We start from the raw sequence: 19880 nt of genomic DNA on the forward strand, positions 1-19880 counted from the left end.
AGACCTCCTTCTAGTGGGAAAAACAGCCGAAGTGCAAGCCTATATAAGGAAGGTGTCGTCTTCCTTAAAAGTAGTGGTACCATGTCACCCCTTCAAGACCCATAGTGGACAGGTTACTGTGTGCCCACCTGGTCTGTAAGCCTCCTCATTTCTGAGCTCTCTGGTGCCCTAACACAGTGAGTACTCAATTTGTCAGTTATGTTGATCAGGGCCATAGCAGTTTGAATGCATAGTTCCAGAGCTTTCAGACCTTTGGTGCTTCTCAGTGAGTATCAACTTCAGATTCCCTCTCTGAGAGCTAAGTGTGATGCACAGCAACCACTGTGGGCTTACTCTACAGGGTCTGTCAATTGTTTAAAACTGATTTCTGCTTGATTAGGAGTCCAGCCACCACAGACCAGAAGCCATGCCTCAGTTCCAGGGCAGAATATGATGACTGTCCTCCTTCCCTCCAAACGGAAATACACTCTAGCTGCTTTCAGTAGAAATCCCTCACCATTTGTAAAACCCTTCGTACTTAGACTTTCCAGTCCTTCTCACACGTTAAATATTCATCTGGGAGGTAGGCAATACAAGCAGTACTCCATTTTAAGAGATAAGGAAAGAGAATATAACATTTAAGTGATCAGAGAGGGCTTTCAACAAAGCCTAGCACTCCAAGCCACATTTTTATAAATATGCTAGTGTTTCTCTATTTCCCCTGTACTGAGAACGTAAGAGAGGCCTCTTGAAATTGACAGAGCAAAACAGCTATGACATTTAATACAGTGTTCAGTGATAACATCTAAATAGTATCTATGGTTTTAGAAATCAAAAGCCTAAGAAATTTTATATATAATGATTAAACAGTTTAGGTTTTTTCAATATTCAACCAGAATCTGATTAAAAATCTGACTTAAAAAAGGCAGAATCCAGTGTACATAAGTGACAGGGGTAAGGAGGGAGAAATTCCATACTTACCTATTGCACAATGTAAAATCTAGAGAGAAAAAAAGGGGGAAAAAGAGAATTAGTAAAAATCAATAATATTAGTTTTACTTCGTATAAACGAGCCTTTCAGTAAGAATAGAGCAATGTCTGCCAGCAGAACTGAATTTGAAGAATGAACATTCAGCTTTTAAACTTGGCTAAAGGCTATTTAACAAAATGCAAGTTCTTGTTTGTATTTTGTTTGTTCATTTTTAGTTTGTGTGTCTGTAGGAGATTTCTTAAGGAGTAACTCTCACCCAGTAGTTTATCAGATGCCAAGGAACTCTTTCCTAATACACGAACTGGTAAGAGCAATACGTGTACATCTCCCATGTTCCATATTCTACAGGAGAGCAACGTCGCAGACTACGGAACCAGGGTCTGAGAGCCTCTTCATGCCCAGCAGGCTCATCAGTACAGACATTCATTCCACAAAGCTCTGCCCCTGGACTCCACCTGATCTCATCCCATGACCTCATTACAGGGGCGTTCCCAGTCCAATCTCTAACCCCGGAACTCTGAGCTCCAGGCCCACATTCCTTTGGACATCTCCATCTGTGTGTATCAGCAGCATCCCAAACATGGCATGCTCAACAGGAAGCTCACCCTTTCCTTCCTTCTTACCTACCATGCCTCTTGATCCCCAACCTCCCACTGTCAGATTCAACTGCTCTTTCCTTTCCCTCACTCTCAACTCAAATAGGTTTCCAAGTCCTGCCAATGCTTCCTAGTTTTTTTAATCTCCAGTGCACGGGTGAGATCTCTATCTCCTCTCCATTTCAATGGTCGTCTAGCCAGTGAATTAGGTTTTTCCAAATCCCCTTCCAATTCATCCAGTAACAACTATTGCGGTGTATTTTAGAATTTACATTTCCCTAGCCATCATTGTGTTGTTTGAACCTAACAATAATCCTGAAAGATGGGCAGGACAGATATCTCTACTTGCAGATGAGAAAACTAAGGCTAAGAAGAGCTGCTCTACTTGACCAAAATAGTAAGTAATGTCCAGGATCAAAAACCTAGGTTTTATTTCTACTCTACTTTGCTTTTTCTATAATATTATTACACTGTACATTAGTTATGTCTACAGAAGCCACAACGTGACAAGACTTAGCTTTATCTAAAATATGCCTAAATAAAACTCTGTACTCAAGTCTATTATTTCACTAAGCTTTTTTGAAGGGAGGGGGACAAGGGATAGCTTGGATTAAAAAATCAAGCTGCACAAATCTGTTGATAACTGATAAAAGAACAAAAGAATTACTAGACTGCAAATCTTATATTTTTCAAAAGAAAACACTGCTAAGAATCTCAAATGTCTGAATGTTACAAGATAAGCTGAACCTCTTGCTGCAAAGTTGAGGAAAACTAAGATACGTGCTGATTAAAATGAAATGGAATGAAAGATGAGTGATGAGCATCCCCTGAGATACGACAGAAAACCTATTCCATTCATGTATGTAGCAAGACATCCAGGCTGCTGATGTACAACAGGACACTGCAGAACAGGATATGTAACACTCAAGGCCCATCAAGATTTCTTTGTGTGACAGAACAGATCTTAGTCCTTTTAGACCCAATCTCCCCAATAGAATCACATGTATTTTATGATGCCTCCTTTACTAACCTGAAGTAAAATTCATAGATGATAAAACTTACCTACACAAAAATTAAAACAAACAACGTCCTAACTGGTATATAAAGAAGAAATAAAAAGAAAGTTGTATATTTTAAAAAATATGTATTTCCACACTTAACTGCTTGGGACATAATGACGTAATGAAGCAGTCAGACGTATGTACCAACTTAGGGTGAATAAATTTGAATTTAAAAGTAAGAGTATCAGAAAGCACTCCGGACAAGTATAGGAAAATAAAAGAGCAGAGGTACAGACCAACACTAGTAAAATAGTATTAAGATAATAATGGACATAGGGAAATAGTCTTAACTGAAGTTAAAATCATATGCCAAGTAAATAACAAAGCAGAGAAAACGAAGAAGCACGACATCGTCATGAATGAAGCTAGGTCTTATTTGTAAGTGTGGAGTCAAAATAATCCCCTAGATTATGTCTTGGGATAGGGTAGGAAGGCAGAATCACCGAAAATTTGTCCTTCTGCCTTGAAATGCCACTGAGACGTAAAATCTGTCTAGTCTGTAAAAAGAACTTGCAGATAACATTCTTTGAATGGTGCAAAAAAGAAAAAAAGATGGATTAGACAAAAAACAGTAAAGCAAGAGACGATAAAGTAGTTGTATAATAGACTAGGGATAGTTTTAGGATAAAACTGAAAAGATGTAGTGATTTTAAAAAAGATAATATAAAATATTATTAAAATAGTTGTATTAAAGAAACAGAATGAGATCCCTGCATTTCACATCTCCGTTTAAGTCTGAACAGGAATCTCAAATTTATTTCGTATTTTCAATCAGTTTCACTGCTCTTGCAGTAATAACCCTATTGCACTGAAGTCTCTGTCAACTAAATATGCAAGCTGGAAATGTTACAATGCTTACAGAACAGAATGTGCAGAGTGAACAAATTACTCAATTATTTTGAGATGATATCTTTATTTGACTTGGGTTCACTTTTTTTTTCCATATAAAGGGGAGTATTTATTTATTTATTTATTTATTTATTTATAACTTTTTTTTATTGAGTAATAGTCATTTTACAATACTGTGTCAAATTCCAGTGTAGAGCACATTTTTTCAGTTATACATGAACATACATATATTCATTGTCACATTTTTTTTTCGCTGTGAGCTACCACAAGAACTTGTATATATTTCCCTGTGCTATACAATATAATCTTGTTTATCTATTCTACATTTTAAAATCCCAGTCTATCCCTTCCCAGCCCCCGCCCCCTTGGCAACCACAGGCTTGTATTCTATGTCTATGAGTCTGTTTCTGTTTTGTCTGTTTGTTTGTTTTTTGATTCCACATAAGAGTGATCGCATATGGTATTTTTCTTTCTCTTTCTGGCTTACTTCACTTAAAATGACATTCTCCAGAAACATCCATGTTGCTGCAAATGGCGTTCTGTTGTCGGGTTTTGCGGCTGAATAGTATTCCATTATATAAATATATCACACCTTCTTTATCCAGTCATCTGTTGATGGACATCTAGGCTGCTTCCATGTCTTGGCTATTGTAAATAGTGCTGCTATGAACATTCGGGTGCAGGTGTCATTTTGAAGTAGGGTTCCTTCTGGATATATGCCCAGGAGTGGGATTCCTGGGTCCTATCATAAGTCTATTCCTAGTCTTTTGAGGAATCTCCATACTGTCTTCCACAGTGGCTTTCCTTGCTTCCCTCTCCCACTCTTAATGATTTAGATGTCTTCTTTTAAAATTTTGTGTTTATCCTATTTGTAATTCATGGTAGTTATCTCCTTTCCAGTTATGAGTTTCTCATTTTTGTAGCATCCTGCTTCTTTTCTATTTAGAGTAGACCTGTCAATACTCCTTTTAGCGTGGGTTTAGTGTTGCTAAACTCTTTCAGTTTTTGCTTGTCTCTGAAGTTCTTTCTCTCTCCTTCTATTCTAAAGGATACCCTTGCTGCATAGAGTATCCTAGGCTGCATCTTTTCTTCATTCAGGACTTTGAATGTATCTTGTCACTCCCTTCTGGCCTGTAGTGTTTGTGTAGAGAAATCAGCTGAGAGCCTTATGGGGCTTCCCTTGTAACTCACTCTTTGTTTTTCTCTTGCTGCCTTTAGGGTCATTTCTTTATCCTTTACTCTGGCCATCTTGATGATGATATGTCTTGGTGTGGGTCTGTTTGGGTTCTTCCTGTTTGGGACCCTCTGAGCCTCCTGTACTTGGATATCTGATTCCTTCTTTAGGTTTGGGAAGTTTTCAGTCATGATTTCTTCAAATACCTTTTCAATCCCCTTTGTTCTTTCTTCTCCTTCTGGAGCCCCTATTATGCGTAGATTGGCACGCTTTATATTATCCTATAGGTCCCTTACATTGTTTTAATTGTTTTTATTTGTTTTTCTCTCAGCTGTTCTGATTGGGTGCTTTCTGTTGTCCTGTCTTCTAGGTCACTTATTCGTTCCTCTACATTTTCTAGTCTGCTTTGCACAGCCTTTAGGTCAGCTCTCATCTCAGCAAATGAATTTACTAATTCTACTTGGTTCTTCTTTATAGTTTCTATTTCATTTTTTACATATTTTATATCTCTAAACACTATTTCTTTTAGTTCCTTCAGTACTTTGATCACTCCTTTTTTGAAATCTTGATCTAAGTAGGCCATCAATGTCTGTTTCCTTGATCATGCTTTCAGGGGATTTCTCTTGATCTTTTAATTGGGAGTGGTTCCTCTGCTTCTTCATCTTGCTCCTACCTCTCTGGCACTGTGGCCAGAGAGCGGGCGGGTCACTCCTCCTCTGGATGCTGCAGTCAGATGCTGTGCTCGAGCGAGGCAGGTGGGTGGATAGTGCCCCTCCAGGCACCGTGGTCAGCTGCTGCATTCCTGCCGGAAAGGTGGGTGGCCGCCTGCCCTCTCCCAACGCCAGTGTCTCCATTGCTCTGTGCAGCTCAGGTCAGCACCCCCATAGGCGGGCTCGGGGAAGACCGTGGAACAGCCCTGCCCCTGCTCTGTGCCAAATCTCAGCTCCTTGTTTGTCTTGGCAGCCCGAGTTCTCTGAGGTGCCAGGGCAGAAAGATACTATCTGCCTCTGGCTGTCAACAAGTCTCAGTCCTGCCCAGGAGGTTGCGGAGCCCCATGTTGCGGATTCAGGTCTCGGACCCACCCCTGCCTGGGTGCTGCGCATAGGACGAGTGCTGTTTTAAGCTGCTAAGTTTATGATATTTTGTCATGCAGCAAGAGAAAATATAAAACAAACTTCTTCTAACTTAATAGGCTTTTTGTTTAATTTCTCATGAAGATTTTTTAGTGTTAGTATGTACTACAAAACTATCAAGTTTATATTTGTGTAGGGGTCAGCCCATGGTATATACACAAAAGTCAGGGGGTTACAGAACAAACCTTCACTGCAAAATACCCTCACAACTTTCCAAAGCACATTCTAGAGGGGTTGTGTTGCTCTTGTTGAGATCTACTGAGAATCACTGGACTAAAATAAGCATACATCATCGGAATAAATTCAGAAGACCTGCCATATTCAAAATCTCCCTTGAAAATATGTCATAATTTTCTCTCTCCTCTTGAACCCTTTCCATTTCCACCTACTGGCAATAAGCTCATTTTAGTTTAAAAATTCAACCTCAATGTTGAATGTCACTTTTTCACAACAAGCTATTTGGAAACATCTTTTTTGAAAAAGTTTCTAAGCCTTGCACTAAGGAAATTATTTTTGTAAGTTACAAACAAATTTGTTCAGTTTCATTTTTTAAAGAAGACTTCACTTTTTAAAGAGTAGTTTTAGGTTCACAGCAAAATTGAGAGGAAGGTACAGATTTCCCATATACTCCTTGCCCTGACTCACACATAGCCTCCCCAACTATCCACATCCCTTATCAGAGTGGTACATTTGTTACAATTAATGAACCAACACTGACATCATTCAGAGTCCACAGCTGAGGGTTCAGTGTTGCTTTTGTACATTCTATGGGCTTGGACAAATGTATAATGACATGTGCCCACCATTACAGTATTATACAGAGTAGTTCACTGCCCTCAAAGTCTTCTGTGCTGTCTACTTACCCTTCAGTTTCATTTTTAATCCAAGGTAAAACAACAACAACAAAGTCCAAAAAAGTTTAGCAAGTCTCAAGAGGAATAGGAACCCAAGCAGCTTTCATTCATGAATTTATTCATTCTGCTACCTTGAGTTCCAATTCTGTCTTTCAATTAGAAATTCCAGATTCTTGCGGGAAAGTCTGACCAGTCCAGTTTGGGCCAGGTGCGCACTCCTGGATCAGCCACCTATGGCCTGAGAGGTAGTTAGGGGTATATGCAGCTATGTGTCTAGTACAACTGGGAAAACTTCCAGAGAGAATAAAATCCCCTGAGCTGGGCAGCTCTACAAGGCATGACTACTACACTCACATTACTGTGGAGAGGGCCAGAGCTAATTTGGGTTATGTCTACCAGTATTTGGCTAGTTTTATCACACTATACATATGTATGATTCAATTTTATCTAATAATACCTATATACCTATATAATACCTATATAATAACATGTAGCCTTGAAAGACAGACACCAATAATGTTAACAGTGGTTATCTTTAGGTAGTAAGTTTATGACAAGAATGCTCTTCTTTCTTTATATTTATCTGGATTTTTTTTCTACAATGAATATATAGCACTTATGATCAGAGAGGAACACCTTTCCCCTCTCCTGTGGCTTCATAATGCTTTTCTCCCAAATATTTCTGGTCTTTCCCCACCTGTTAATCACTTTACCCCGGAAAGGAAGGATGAGTCAACTGAGCAGTAGATTTGGTTAAAATAAATGGGGCGTGTTCAACTCGGCTCCACCCTACGGTTTCCACAAAGAACCCTGAGTTCTCTTGTTTCCTCCATGCTGCCCTGGCCGCTTGCTGCCTGGAGCCAGCAGACTGGTGAGTCTAATTCTGGAGTTCAAACCCATTTGGCTTGCACACTAATGTATAGCCTCCAGCTAGGCCTCTATGACTAATACAGGTAATTTTTAGGATCCTTATGCTATTCCCCTGAGTTGTCAACGTTCAGAACATAAGTAAGAAAAAGAGGGTATTTACTGGGCTCTCTCAAAGGTTTCAGTCCAAATTTGTCTTCAAAATCCTTTTATACCCATGTTTAAAAGAGGAAATAGGTAAATTTCCTTAATTACCATTATTTTTTCTGTCACTTAATCATACCTTTCATGCTATATTCTGTAATTTTTTTAATCATTGCCTGCTTTATTTTCATATTCTGATTATAAAATATTAAAGCCTCATAGAACTTAAAACTGGGAAAAAATGCTAAGATCATCTAATCCAGCATATTCACTGCAGAGAGGTTGAGACCAAGTGGCAAAATCAAGACTTAGTACCCAAATTTCTCATCTCCAGTGTTCTTTTACATATGCTGTGACTCCTCTCAAGTACAATTCTATTTTTAATTCTTTAGCCATTTCTGCCAGCTTTTCTATGATAATCATTCACCCATCAACACATTCTACCAGCATGTGTCTCCCATGTTCCTTCTGTATGACAAATTGTGAACTTGGCAAGTTTCTCTTTGGCTTCTGCTCTAAAATCAACTTTATCTTATGCTGTGACTAGACAGTCTTGCTTTTCTGGTATGCTTGGTCCTAGGAATTGGTCTGTCCTTTAGTAAGTGTAAATCAGTCTTTTAAAGGCAACAGATTGTAGAATTTTGCTTTTTAAACTAGTAACCACCACTTCTACCTTTTTATTTTGATAAAATTAATGAGTCTATTTACATAAACATTAGAAACAATGCATTTGTGCTATACTCGATCATCCTATAGGTTTGTTATCATTGCTACTATCTTTTTCTTTTTTTAACAGATGTAAATTCTGTACTTCACTTTAAATCAAAAGATAACCTATCTAAGCTGTCTATTTTCTTTCTTTTTCAAAAAACTTTTTAATCTTATTTTCCTCATTCACTTTGTTTTCTATTATATTTTATTACATACTTATGTTATATCACATCTTTCCTTTTAATTTTAAGATTCACAAAGTGATATGTAAAAGCACACTAAAGTGTATAGAATAAAAAGCAGAAATTTCCTTTTATTCCCCCCAAATACCACAACCCTCCACAAAGGTAAACACTAGTTAGTAATAGTCTGATATGTATCCTTCCACACCTTTTCCAATATCTGCAATTTGTTTTTCTCTTGATTTTCCTAACCTGAAAACCTCGCCACACTTTCATAATTATTCTCATTATTTTCATCATATGAATTAAGAAGTCTATAAACTCTGTTGTGACTTAAAATTTATAGCACTAAATTTGTCTTCCTTTGTTTACCTTCCTACCCACTTCATTTTACCCTGGTAAAATCTGAAATCTCTTATGAAATTCCACACTGGACACCATGCAATCTGTATCATGGTCTAAAGCTTTGCTATCAATGCAGTGGTTACTGGCCACATGTGCCCATTTAAATTTAAGTTAAAAACAAATAAAACTAACAACTCAGCTCAACAGCCACATGTGACTAGCGGCTACTGTATCAGACAGCACAGATTTGGAACATGATCATTGCAGAAAGTTCTACTGGATAGTGCTAGTCTAAAGACCTGATTAATTTTATTTACTTATACAACAGTGAAAAATCCCTTGCTAATGTTCTTTCAAAGTTCTATTACTTTTTGTAGGTATTTTCAAAATGTTTCTAACCGTATGAAAAACTAAAAATAGAGTTACCGTATGATCCAGCAACCCCACTCCTGGACATATATCTGGAGAAAACTCCAACTTGAAAATATACATGCACCCCAATGTTCAAAGCAGCACTATTTACAACAGCCATGATGTGGAAGCAACCTAAATGTCCATCGACAGATGACTGGATAAAGAAGCTATGGTATATATACACAATGGAATACTACTCAGCCACAAAGAAGAATGAAACAATGCCATTTGCAGCAACAGGGATGAACCTAGAGATCACCACATTAAGTGAAGTAAGTCAGACAGAGAAAGACAAATACCATATGATATCACTTATTATGTGGAATCTAAAAAAATGACACAAATGAACTTATTTACAAAACAGAAACAGACTCACAGACATAGAAAACAAACTTATGGTTACCAAAGGGGAAGGGAGGGAGAGGGATAAACTGGGAGTATGGGATTAACAGATACAAACTACTATATACAAAATAAACAAGGTTCTACCGCATAACACAGGGGAAAATATTCAATAGCTTCTAATAGCCTATAATAAAAATATGAAAAAGAATATATATACATGTAACTGAATCACTATGCTGTACACCATAAACTAACACAACATTGTTTATCAACTATACTTCAATTTTTTTAAAAAAGTCTCCATCTGTAGGAAACCGCATGGTCTATTATTCAGGAATCTGATGCTTTTTCCTAGCTTCATGTGAATTTTTTTATTTTTCAAAGTCTAAGGTTCCAAGTTATTTTACTATTATATTTTAAGATTTTATTTTTTCTGCTGGCTTCACATACCTTTTAAATTTAAAAATTTAACAAATAAGTGTCCAGGAAAGGAAGGACCTGTTTCAAGAAACAGATCCTGTGTGGGACTTCATATACTCCCAATAACCACACTGAGATGGGCTTTCAGTTCAGAAGAGTTTTCTAGAATTTTGCCTGACTGTTCTGAGTTATGCGTTTCAATCTTCTCCACTTCTGGTAGCCTTACTTTTTGACAGGCTGTATACTTCAATCTGTTTTCTAGATTTCTTGGTTCTACTCTACTACTACTCTGTCAAGTTTCACTACTCTTCCTGTGTATTTTGCTTTTCTGCTGGACAGTCACTCATGCATTAGCTAGTCCCTCAACACATAATATCTCTGATATGCTTGGCACTACCTATTTTGTAATGTCCTGTTTTACATTCAAAGGGTACACTATGAACAGTTCCGACGGATTCCGCTCTCAGACTGTAACTGAGAACTCCTGCCTTTCTTGACCCTTCAATATGTATCACCTATTTCTCTGCATTGTGGTCTCCTTCCTGCCCTGAACGGCCACTATTGATATTTTCAGTTCTTTTTTTTAAATTTCAGCACATTCCTTTCTACAGCGTTACCTGTCTTCTCTGAATACCATATCAATTTGCTTCTATTTGCCTGAGTTGTCAAGCAGTGAGGCCTGTGTGGGTGGACTCCTGTTTTCCACAGTCTCCCTCTTCTGTTCTCATGTTGTGACACTCATTAACTATACCTAAGTTCTATTTCCCTCTGGTTTTCTGAAGCTGGTTTGTCAGGGTTTGTTGTCATTCCTGTTTGTGTTAGGTAACCCCACTATAACTCGCTCTGCTAGCTTTCCAGAAGTCTCTTTTAGAGGTGTGTTTTCTCCAAACAAGTCCTCAGAATAAAGGTAGTCTAAAATGTGCATACAGCTTGTGTTCAGGAGCTCCTTTTAAAAATTATTATTATTGAGAAATCAGCATGTTTTCCCAAGGAGGAAAAATATTACAGATGATACTTATGTCCCCAGAAGAGTTTAGAAAAGCAAACTTACCATATAATGTGCCTAAAGTGTATAACTGTATTAATAACGCCACAGAGCCCAACCACCTAGTATCTATGTGGAAAAAAATCATCCAGTAATTGAGGTAAAAAGACAAAACCTGGCAGGGAGACGAGATGGGAACCCTCTTCTTAAGGACATTACAGGTTCTCAACAGTTTGCTATATTTTAGAAAACATCCAAACTCAGTTTCCTAAATATTTCATTAAAGGACCTGAAGAGAGTTGTGAGGTGAGGCATGATGAGTTAGACCAGAATATAGGGATTGGGCTTAGGAAACGACAAAAGCTGTCTCCTCTCCTTCACCACTTCTCCAGAACCAGATCTGCTTTTCAGATCCAGCCCTAAATCAACTCTAGGAAAAGATAACAAGTGAAATCTGTTTTTTCCTTCTTTCTGTAAATGAGAGAGTTCCAAGCATTAGAAATACCTGGAAGAGAATGAGACGGAAAGGGAGTGCCTGTGGTCCATTAGCCATTCAAAGATGGACACTGGCAGGAAAATGATACATAGAGCAATGTACATAGGTTGAAGATGGTTTGTATCAGTCTCAACAATTAATGACTTCGCAGAGCCATACTTAACCTATTGGAATCCTCACTGTCAATGACAGAGGCACATCCACTTACGAGTATTTGAAAGTGTCTTTGCTATAATCACAGTCTTATGTTAACTAAATCTATTTAGAAATCCAAATTCTCTTAGAAATAATTTTAAAGTGCCATAAAATGGCATCAATCCACTAACTTCTAATCTTCACCTCACCTCTAACAAAGCTAGAAAGATAGTCTGTCCTTATCCATGAATATCATGGATCCAAAAAAAAAGAATGAACTAAAAAGAAATCTTACCCATAGCTCATTACAGATGAATGGCATTTAAAAAAAATTGAGATATAATTCACACATCAGAAAATTTCACCTATTTAAAGTGTATAATTCAGTGATTTTTAATTATATTCCCAAGGTTGTGCAACTACACCATCATCTAACTCAAGAATATTTTCATCACCTTAAAAAGAAATCCTGTACCCATTGGCAGTCACTCCCCATTCTCTCCTCCCTACAACCCATTGTAACCATTAATCTACTATCTCTATGAATTTGCCTATTCTGGACATTTCATATAAATGGAATCAAACAACATGTGGCTTTTTGTTTCTGGCTTCTTTCACAAAGCATGTTTTAAAGATTCATCCATGTTATAACAAGTACCAGTAATTTATTCATTTTATGGTATGAAGATTATTTTATTTATTTATGAATGGCATTTAAAAATATGTTTTTGCTAGCTATGTTAATTAGCTCTCAGGATTACTCAAGATTCAACTCAAGACACACTGTATGTATTCACACACTGATCTCTTGGCCCACAAAGTTATAAGTATTTTACTTTCTATCAATTTACAAATCATTGCATACATTATCATCTTCACTGTACTGTGTCCCTGTACTTTGGTAAATATTTCGTGGGCTTGCTGCCTAGCTCCACTTTTCTCTTCTCTCTAACTTCTCTATGGTTAATGTGATCTGCTCTTGTCCATAGGTGACTGGTCCAGGAATAAGCACCTGATTCAAACTAGACAAATTAGGCCCTTCATCCAGAATATGGAAATGAAAATAAAAGATTGTTTTTAATTAGCTGCTCTCTTGACAGCAGAAATAATCTCAGGAGTTTTCTGTTACCATTGTCTGCCATGTAGACTAAGAAACCAAAAAACCAGTCTGCAAGAAGAGAGGAATCAGAGAAAGAGGAGCTAGTAGAGAGAAAGAACTCTGATCACAGACAAAGAAAGAGGACAGCAAAGACAAGAGACAATGCAAGAGCTCCTGGGATCCCTTTGGTGCTCCAGGCCATTCCTAAGGCCCAGCTGCATCCCTGCCCTGGATTCCATTGGACATACTATAACTTATAGTCAATTCCCCTTACAGTTTAAGTCAGTTAAGAAGGTTTCTATAATCTCCATGCAAGGACCCTAATATAATCATCTACCCAGTAAGATTTTAATGTCTTTATTAGTGAGGGCTCAACCGCCACAGCACCCATTACAGCGACTCAAACACATACTTAATGATCACCTTGTGGAATATTTTGAAAAATTACCTATAAAAAATACTCAAGACATTCTTGGATGAGTATGGGGGGTGGAATTAGGATTTCTGTCTATTTTATTAAAAAGCTAAATTATTTTATCACAAACAATATATCTTTATACCTGTTTTATAAAAAAATCATTTAATTTCCTCAGAAACTAAATTGTTTTTCTGTATTACACTACTACATGCTCATTCACATTTGCTTAGTAAATATTCTTAAATTTTTGAAAAAGCAGAAGTGTTATATTTTCCTAAGAGGATATGAAGTTTCTTGAAAACTAGTAATCTCTACTTCCTTTTTCAGCAAACTCCACAGAACCTTCTAAAGAATACTCATACAGATTATTATTCAGAATATTCATACAGAGATATGAATAGCTGACCTCCCTGGACTCATTTTTTTCCTCCTATAAACAGGATATACTGTCAAGCACTAATAATTCCCATAAGGATAACCTACCTGTAATTAAACAACACTAAGCACATGTAATTATTACACCATGCAGGTTGGGTAGGCAATTCCTTAACGGACAGCTTAGGAAATGCAGTTCTAGTGAGTCTGCTCTCTTGTTCCAGGTTGAGAGCTCTACTACCATCACTACCATCTGCAAAGCTAATTCCCAGCAGATTCCTGGGAGTCATCATTCATTTTGTGGAGTCCTTTTCCCAAAATCAAATCCAGGATTTGTCACCTAATTGGTTCTTAATGGGGATAACAAAGATAAAACCAAAACTCCAAAATATTTTCTTAAATTCCTATCAAAAATTCTACAGGGATAAACAGACTAATCCTTCCAAGTCTGAGACTTAGTTCCCAAGTGGATACGGTATCACACTATATAATGTCACTACCTTCCCTAAGGTATCATTACATTAAAAAAAATTATTTATTTTTATTGAAGTATAGTTGATTTACAATGTTCTATTAGTTTCAGGTGTACAGCAAAGTGGGTCAGTTATGTATATGCATATATATATTCTTTTTCAGATTCTTTTCCATTAAAGCTTATTACAATATATTGAATATAGTTCCTGGTGCTATACAGTAGGTCCTTGTTTATCTATTTTACACACAGTAGTGTATATATGTTAATCCCAAACTCCTAATTTATCCCTCCTCTGACCCCCTACCCTCTGGTAACCATAGTTTGTTTTCTGTCTGTGAGTCTATTTCCGTTTTGTAAATAAGCTCATTTGTATCATTTTTAAAAAATACATTCCACATATAAGTGAAGGATATCCCTAAATTTCAAAAATTATACCTCTAATATTACCAAGTCTTACAGAGACATAATCACGTTTAAATTATTATTAAATTACTGAAGTATTCCAGTTGGGTACAACATCTTACTGTATCAAGCACTGAGGCCATTTCTGATGGTTTTGACCCCTAACTTGCATTCTGTAGCTTGAGAGAACTATGAGACCAAAGCTCTAAGAGACAAGTGCTACTTATGTACTAATGCCCCTTTCCAAAAAAAAAATTTAAGCCTCAGTTTAAAATATGGCCCACACTAGAATTTGCTAAAGTTTCCTCAAATTCAAACTGTTAGGGCAGAAAGGGACTTTACAGATCTACTTTAGTCTAATTATTTAACTAATGAGAAAATGAGGTGGACAAGAGTTGCCCAAATTCACAAAGTAAGTTGGTAAAATCAGCATGCTTAGAACAAGGACACTCAGACTCCAGCTGGAAGCTCATTTCATCATACCATCTACCTTAAATGTACAAGTATGGACAGTATTGAAATCTCTCTGCTCTCTGAGAGAAACAAATCAAAAATTACAACTTTCTGCTTTCAGACATGAGGGTGACAAGTTGAGGTAATACATCTTATTTCATGGAGATATTTCTTAAATATCCTTCTGAATGTTCCAACAGGCTTGGCCTAGAGGCTAAACGAAATGAAACTGAATACCAGGTCTCTATGCAACCTGAAGATCTTTCACCACAATGAACTTGGCAGCTGTTGTGTGTGCCCAAAGCTATCCCATCCCCCTTTTCCATTAACAAAGTCTACAATCCCGTGGCCAGAGGACGGGCATGTGTCCTAAGCCTGACTAATCAAGTATCTCACGTCACTGTTAAGAGTGGTTGGTTTAAATAAGGCCAATCAGAATCCTTCCCTAGAAGTGTGACACAGATGAGAAAAATAAACTCTCTCTCGGATTCCCACCATGTGGAGAAGGCAATCTGCAGCAGGAGAACCTAAGACCAATAATCAAATAGAAACTGAGCAGAGATGAGGGAAGGAAAGAGAGTGCAGCAATGTCCAATCTTTGGTTCTCATTCCTGAGCTGGTTCCTTTGATTTTGTGAGCTAACCCTATATCTTTAGCAACTACAGAAGCGAGTAAATTTCTTATTTTTGCTTAAAATAACTTGAATTGGGTTTCCATCACTTGTAACTTAAAAATCCTAACATATGTTTAATCAGGACTAGATATATACATTACCCTTAATACAGAGAAATTAATAAACCATCACTTAAAATATTTTTTGGAGACTTCTAGACAGCCTGTACTGTTTCTTATACCTATCACTCCTGACATCCTACACTGACCAACTTCACTGTTTCCATTATATGCCTGGCTCCTGAGAGTATCTTAGTTTGCTAACACTTTCCTAGGATGTCCTTAGAATTTTTTTTTAAACCTAACATAAACTTGTTTCATTTGATTTCCAATGAAAGTTGAATGTAAAATATATTCCAGGTAACATAAATTAAATGAAATTTTACTTTATCTAGAATGTTGAAAACATAAACTAAGTATCAACATTATGCATAGCATGCTGAGGCAACTCTTCAACATTTAAAGCAAATCCAACAGAAACATGGCTACTTTCAATATAATTTGGTAGCTGGTTTTTCATTTGACAACAAAAGAAATCAACAACAAATCTCAGGACCCACCTCCAATAAGGCTCCAGTTTGGAAGAATTTCAAAGGCTTTTCAATGGAATAATAAAGGCTATGATAGCTACCCTTAGCCAGGTATGCTCTGACCAGACCAACAGGCTATAACGAGCCACCTAAGAAAAAGAGCAATCAGGAAAAAAAAAAAAAAAAAGGTTAAGTAGGATTATAATATAAAGATATGGCAATGACAGATACTGCTAAAGGTGACCTCAAGAATCAGTGCCCTAGATTTATCAACTACTACTTTCAAGTGCCAACTGTATGTAATGCACAGAAATGTTGCACCACCAACAGCACCCTGCCAAGAGTGCTTTCTGCAAAAGTACAGTGGCACCTCACCCATCTGGAGCTCAGCCTTTTGGCAAATTTGCCTGTTGAGAACAAGGCCAGAGGAAGGGAATAAGCTAAATTAGGTCCTTGAACAGCTAAATCAGGTGCCAGAAAGTCCAAGACAAGAGAAAAATACCACTCAGGGAAAATTTTAAACACCCTGTGCAGTTAAAAGAGTCTGTAATAACAACAGGGTGGAAGGAAGATGTTTTAAACTATTTATACAAGAATCTCACTGAAACATACCCATACTTTAAAATCTATTATTTTAAAAGATTGCAAATGACATACAAATACTTTTTTTTTTAAAGAATACGAGGTTTTATTTTTAGCTGAGTTTCCCAAAATCAATTCAGTAAAGAAAGACTGATATAAAGAAAGATCAATATAAAACACAAAACAGGGAAGCACTTAAGCATATGGCTCAGAACGTTACATTTCTGTTCCACTGTCCTTCAAAATTTTTCTATTCTACTGTCCTTCAAAATCAATTTCCTGAGAAATTTCATTATGGAAAAAGTTCATTATGGAACTTTTTATTTGTTAGGTTCCATAATGAAAAAATAGACCTTTATTAAGGTATGTCTCCTTGAAGGTGGTAATAGATTTATTTATATGTACAATCTTAACTAGGCAATGAGGTATGTGGTCTCTGTTATTTCTAGAAACAAGCAAGAGTTTGTAAAAGAAGAAATTAATTCCTTAATGGTGTAACTGGTCCAGCATTAGCAGCCTCGAAAAAAAAGCTTACTTTATTCTCACAACCCCAACTTCTCTTCCTGATTTAAGACACCACTCCTTACCCTCCACCCCATTCTCTATGTTCATGGCTCAGAAATGAAGACTTCTTTTCCTCTTCCCTAATGTACCTGAAAATCCCTCTCCATTACAATGCTCTCATCAATGCCCTTGCTAAGATGACGAGAATTTTATTTATAAATATACAAACAGATACACACTCCTGAATATTCTTTTAAAATTATACTGCGATCGTTCAGCTGATCAAGAAAATTTGCATCTCTAATATTTCTTCATTGGCCTGTGAGTCAAGAGAAATAGGTTCTAGATCCAGAAATACTACCTGGTTCTTTGACCTCAAGCAAGTCAAGTAAGTTACAACTTCCTGGAGCCTAGGTTTCAGTACTGGCTATTTCTAATACTAGCAATAAAGCCTATGATCCTCTCAAGATATGTTTTTGTGTATGTGTGTGTGTGTGTGTGTATGAAAAAAGGTGCTGAAATGCTAATATGACATTAGTATTTGTATTTTTAAAAGGGTGGTGGTGGTGATGTATACACATATTTGCTTGTATTAGTATCTGAAATATACACAAAATTATCTGCCTTCCAGTTCGAGGAATTCTGGGTGGAACGGAAGGTAAAAGGGAGTATTTTTTTCATTGTACACCCTTGAATATATTTTGGATTTTGCACCTGGACAATGTACTGCCTATTTAAAAAATAAGTAAATAAAACTAGATGTTCATTATACAGTTCTTTAAATTTTTGTTTGAATTTTTTCATAATAAAAGGTTAAGAAAAAACTTTTACAATACAATTTAAAAAGACATAACAAATAATCTGATCCTGTGATCTTCGTCACCAAAAATTACGGGATCAAAAACTGGAAGAACTTTGGAGATCATCTGGCTCAACTCTAGTTTCTACAGGTGAAAAAAATGGAGGCCCAGAGAAATAAAATGATTTATCCAAGATCACACAGCTAGTTCGTGTCACAACTAGAACTAAAAACTCACTGTGACAAGGAATGGAATGAAATGAGAGAGAAACAAGAGGGGGTAAAATCCGTTTCCAGGGTCTATTCCCCTCCTCCCCAGTTACTCTGCCTTCCACCTGCAGTGTTTTCCCCACCCCAATCCATCCTAAAAAGTCTATAAACTCCTCTAAAGCACGCGCCTGCTCATGCCACTGGGCAAAAACTTTGAATGCGTTTCCATTACCTCTCACATTAAAGCTCAGCCTGGAATTTGAAAACAGCCGCCTCAATAAATGGTCACTCTGCAGCCAACGGTCCCTCCACTCCCTTTGCGGGGAAGACCTCGCTATTCGTGACTTGCCGCCTGGGCTCTCTGCGCTGCAGGATCGCCCTGCACACCGCCCTCCAGACCTGGCCCTGTGGCTAGCCCACCTGTCCTCTTAAGGCCCTCCAGACCAGCACCTGGGGAGCCTTCCCCAATCCCTCTTGGAGCCGCGGAACTCCAGCTCGGGGCACACCCGGTGCCGGGGAACTTGCTCGACCCCCGGCCCAGGAGAGAGTTCCGGGCAGGCACCGGGAAGATTCCGCCTCGGTTGCCCTCAGCGCCCAGGTGCCGGGGCCCGGACACCCGCCGCCGGGGCTGCACTGCGCGCGGCGGACTACGCCGGGCCGCTCCGCCGGCCGCAGAGCCCCCTCCCCGGCCAAGCTCTATCCCCGCCTTCCCGGGCCCCAGCCTCACCCCGCGGTCATCACCACATTGTAGATGACCAGGTACGCCGTGGCCAGAGGCCCCGGACCCTTCTTCTTCCGCGAGCCGCTAGCTTCGCCGGCTCCAGCCCGGCCCCCGCCGCCCCCATTCCCTTCGTCGCTGCAGTCGCCGCCGCTGCCGCCATGTCAAGTGCCGTGAGGCCAGTCTCCTCGCGCGAGCACCACCGCCCGGACTGGGCACTGCAGGGCGGTGGAGGGAGGGACGAGGGGGAGGCGGGGCCGAGGCCGCGGGGCGGAGCCAGGGACAGTACCCACGTCGGCCGCCATTTTGGAGGAGGGCAAAGACTCTCGCGGCGCTCTTTGCCCCTCCGCTCGCCTCAGTTGCCGCCGCCATCTTGGATCAGGGTAATCACCGCCTTCTTTGCGCTGACGATAATAACCTCTCACTCCATCTTGGATTAGGTCAATGTCGCCTTTGGCTGCCCTCGCCAGGCTTGCTGTTTTTACTTCGCCCTCCCTGGTTACTCTCTCTCGTATAATTGCCGCCTCTCTGTTGGATTAAGAAAATGTTGCTTTCATTCTCCTTTCTTATCGTCACTTCTCCCAGTGGCAGTATCTTCACCTCTATACACGCGGTTCGAATAACCTGCCATTTTGGGTCGGGGCAATAGACGCTGATTTCGTTTCCCATCATCCCCAGAGGCTGGGGGGAGTTGCTCGTCTTAACTGGTAGATTCTGAAGTAGTAGCCAGGTTGACGGTTCAGTCGCCGCAGGTTTATTACTTTTGCCTTTTGACTTTAAGTTATTCGTACAGTGAAGGTCAACAAGTTTGCCCCTTACCTATACGATGAAAGTCGCACGTTTGGCCTAGGAGCCAGTGTCGTCTGTGAGGGCTTGGAGGTGCCCAAGAGCGTTTCCAGCTCTAAGCCGCGTGGGCTCGCCCGTCGCCGAGGCAGGACGAGGATGAGGTGATAAGGCTGTCG

The 19880-nt window shown here is 38.8% G+C and overlaps 1 protein-coding gene across 1 annotated transcript in view; it reads right to left on the reverse strand.

Moving 5' to 3' along the window:
- Positions 1 to 19096, reverse strand: part of HACD2 (3-hydroxyacyl-CoA dehydratase 2) — an 88354-nt gene extending 69258 nt beyond the window's left edge. The window contains 5 exon segments of the mRNA XM_032480550.1: positions 961 to 979; positions 16136 to 16237; positions 16239 to 16254; positions 18928 to 19054; positions 19057 to 19096. Of these exon segments, the coding sequence (XP_032336441.1) occupies positions 961 to 979; positions 16136 to 16237; positions 16239 to 16254; positions 18928 to 19054; positions 19057 to 19081 (289 nt within the window). The 5' untranslated portion in view covers positions 19082 to 19096.
- Between the last annotated feature and the right edge of the window lie 784 nt (positions 19097 to 19880).

Source organism: Camelus ferus, chromosome 1 (assembly GCF_009834535.1).
Source record: "Camelus ferus isolate YT-003-E chromosome 1, BCGSAC_Cfer_1.0, whole genome shotgun sequence".
Lineage (NCBI taxonomy): Eukaryota > Metazoa > Chordata > Mammalia > Artiodactyla > Camelidae > Camelus > Camelus ferus.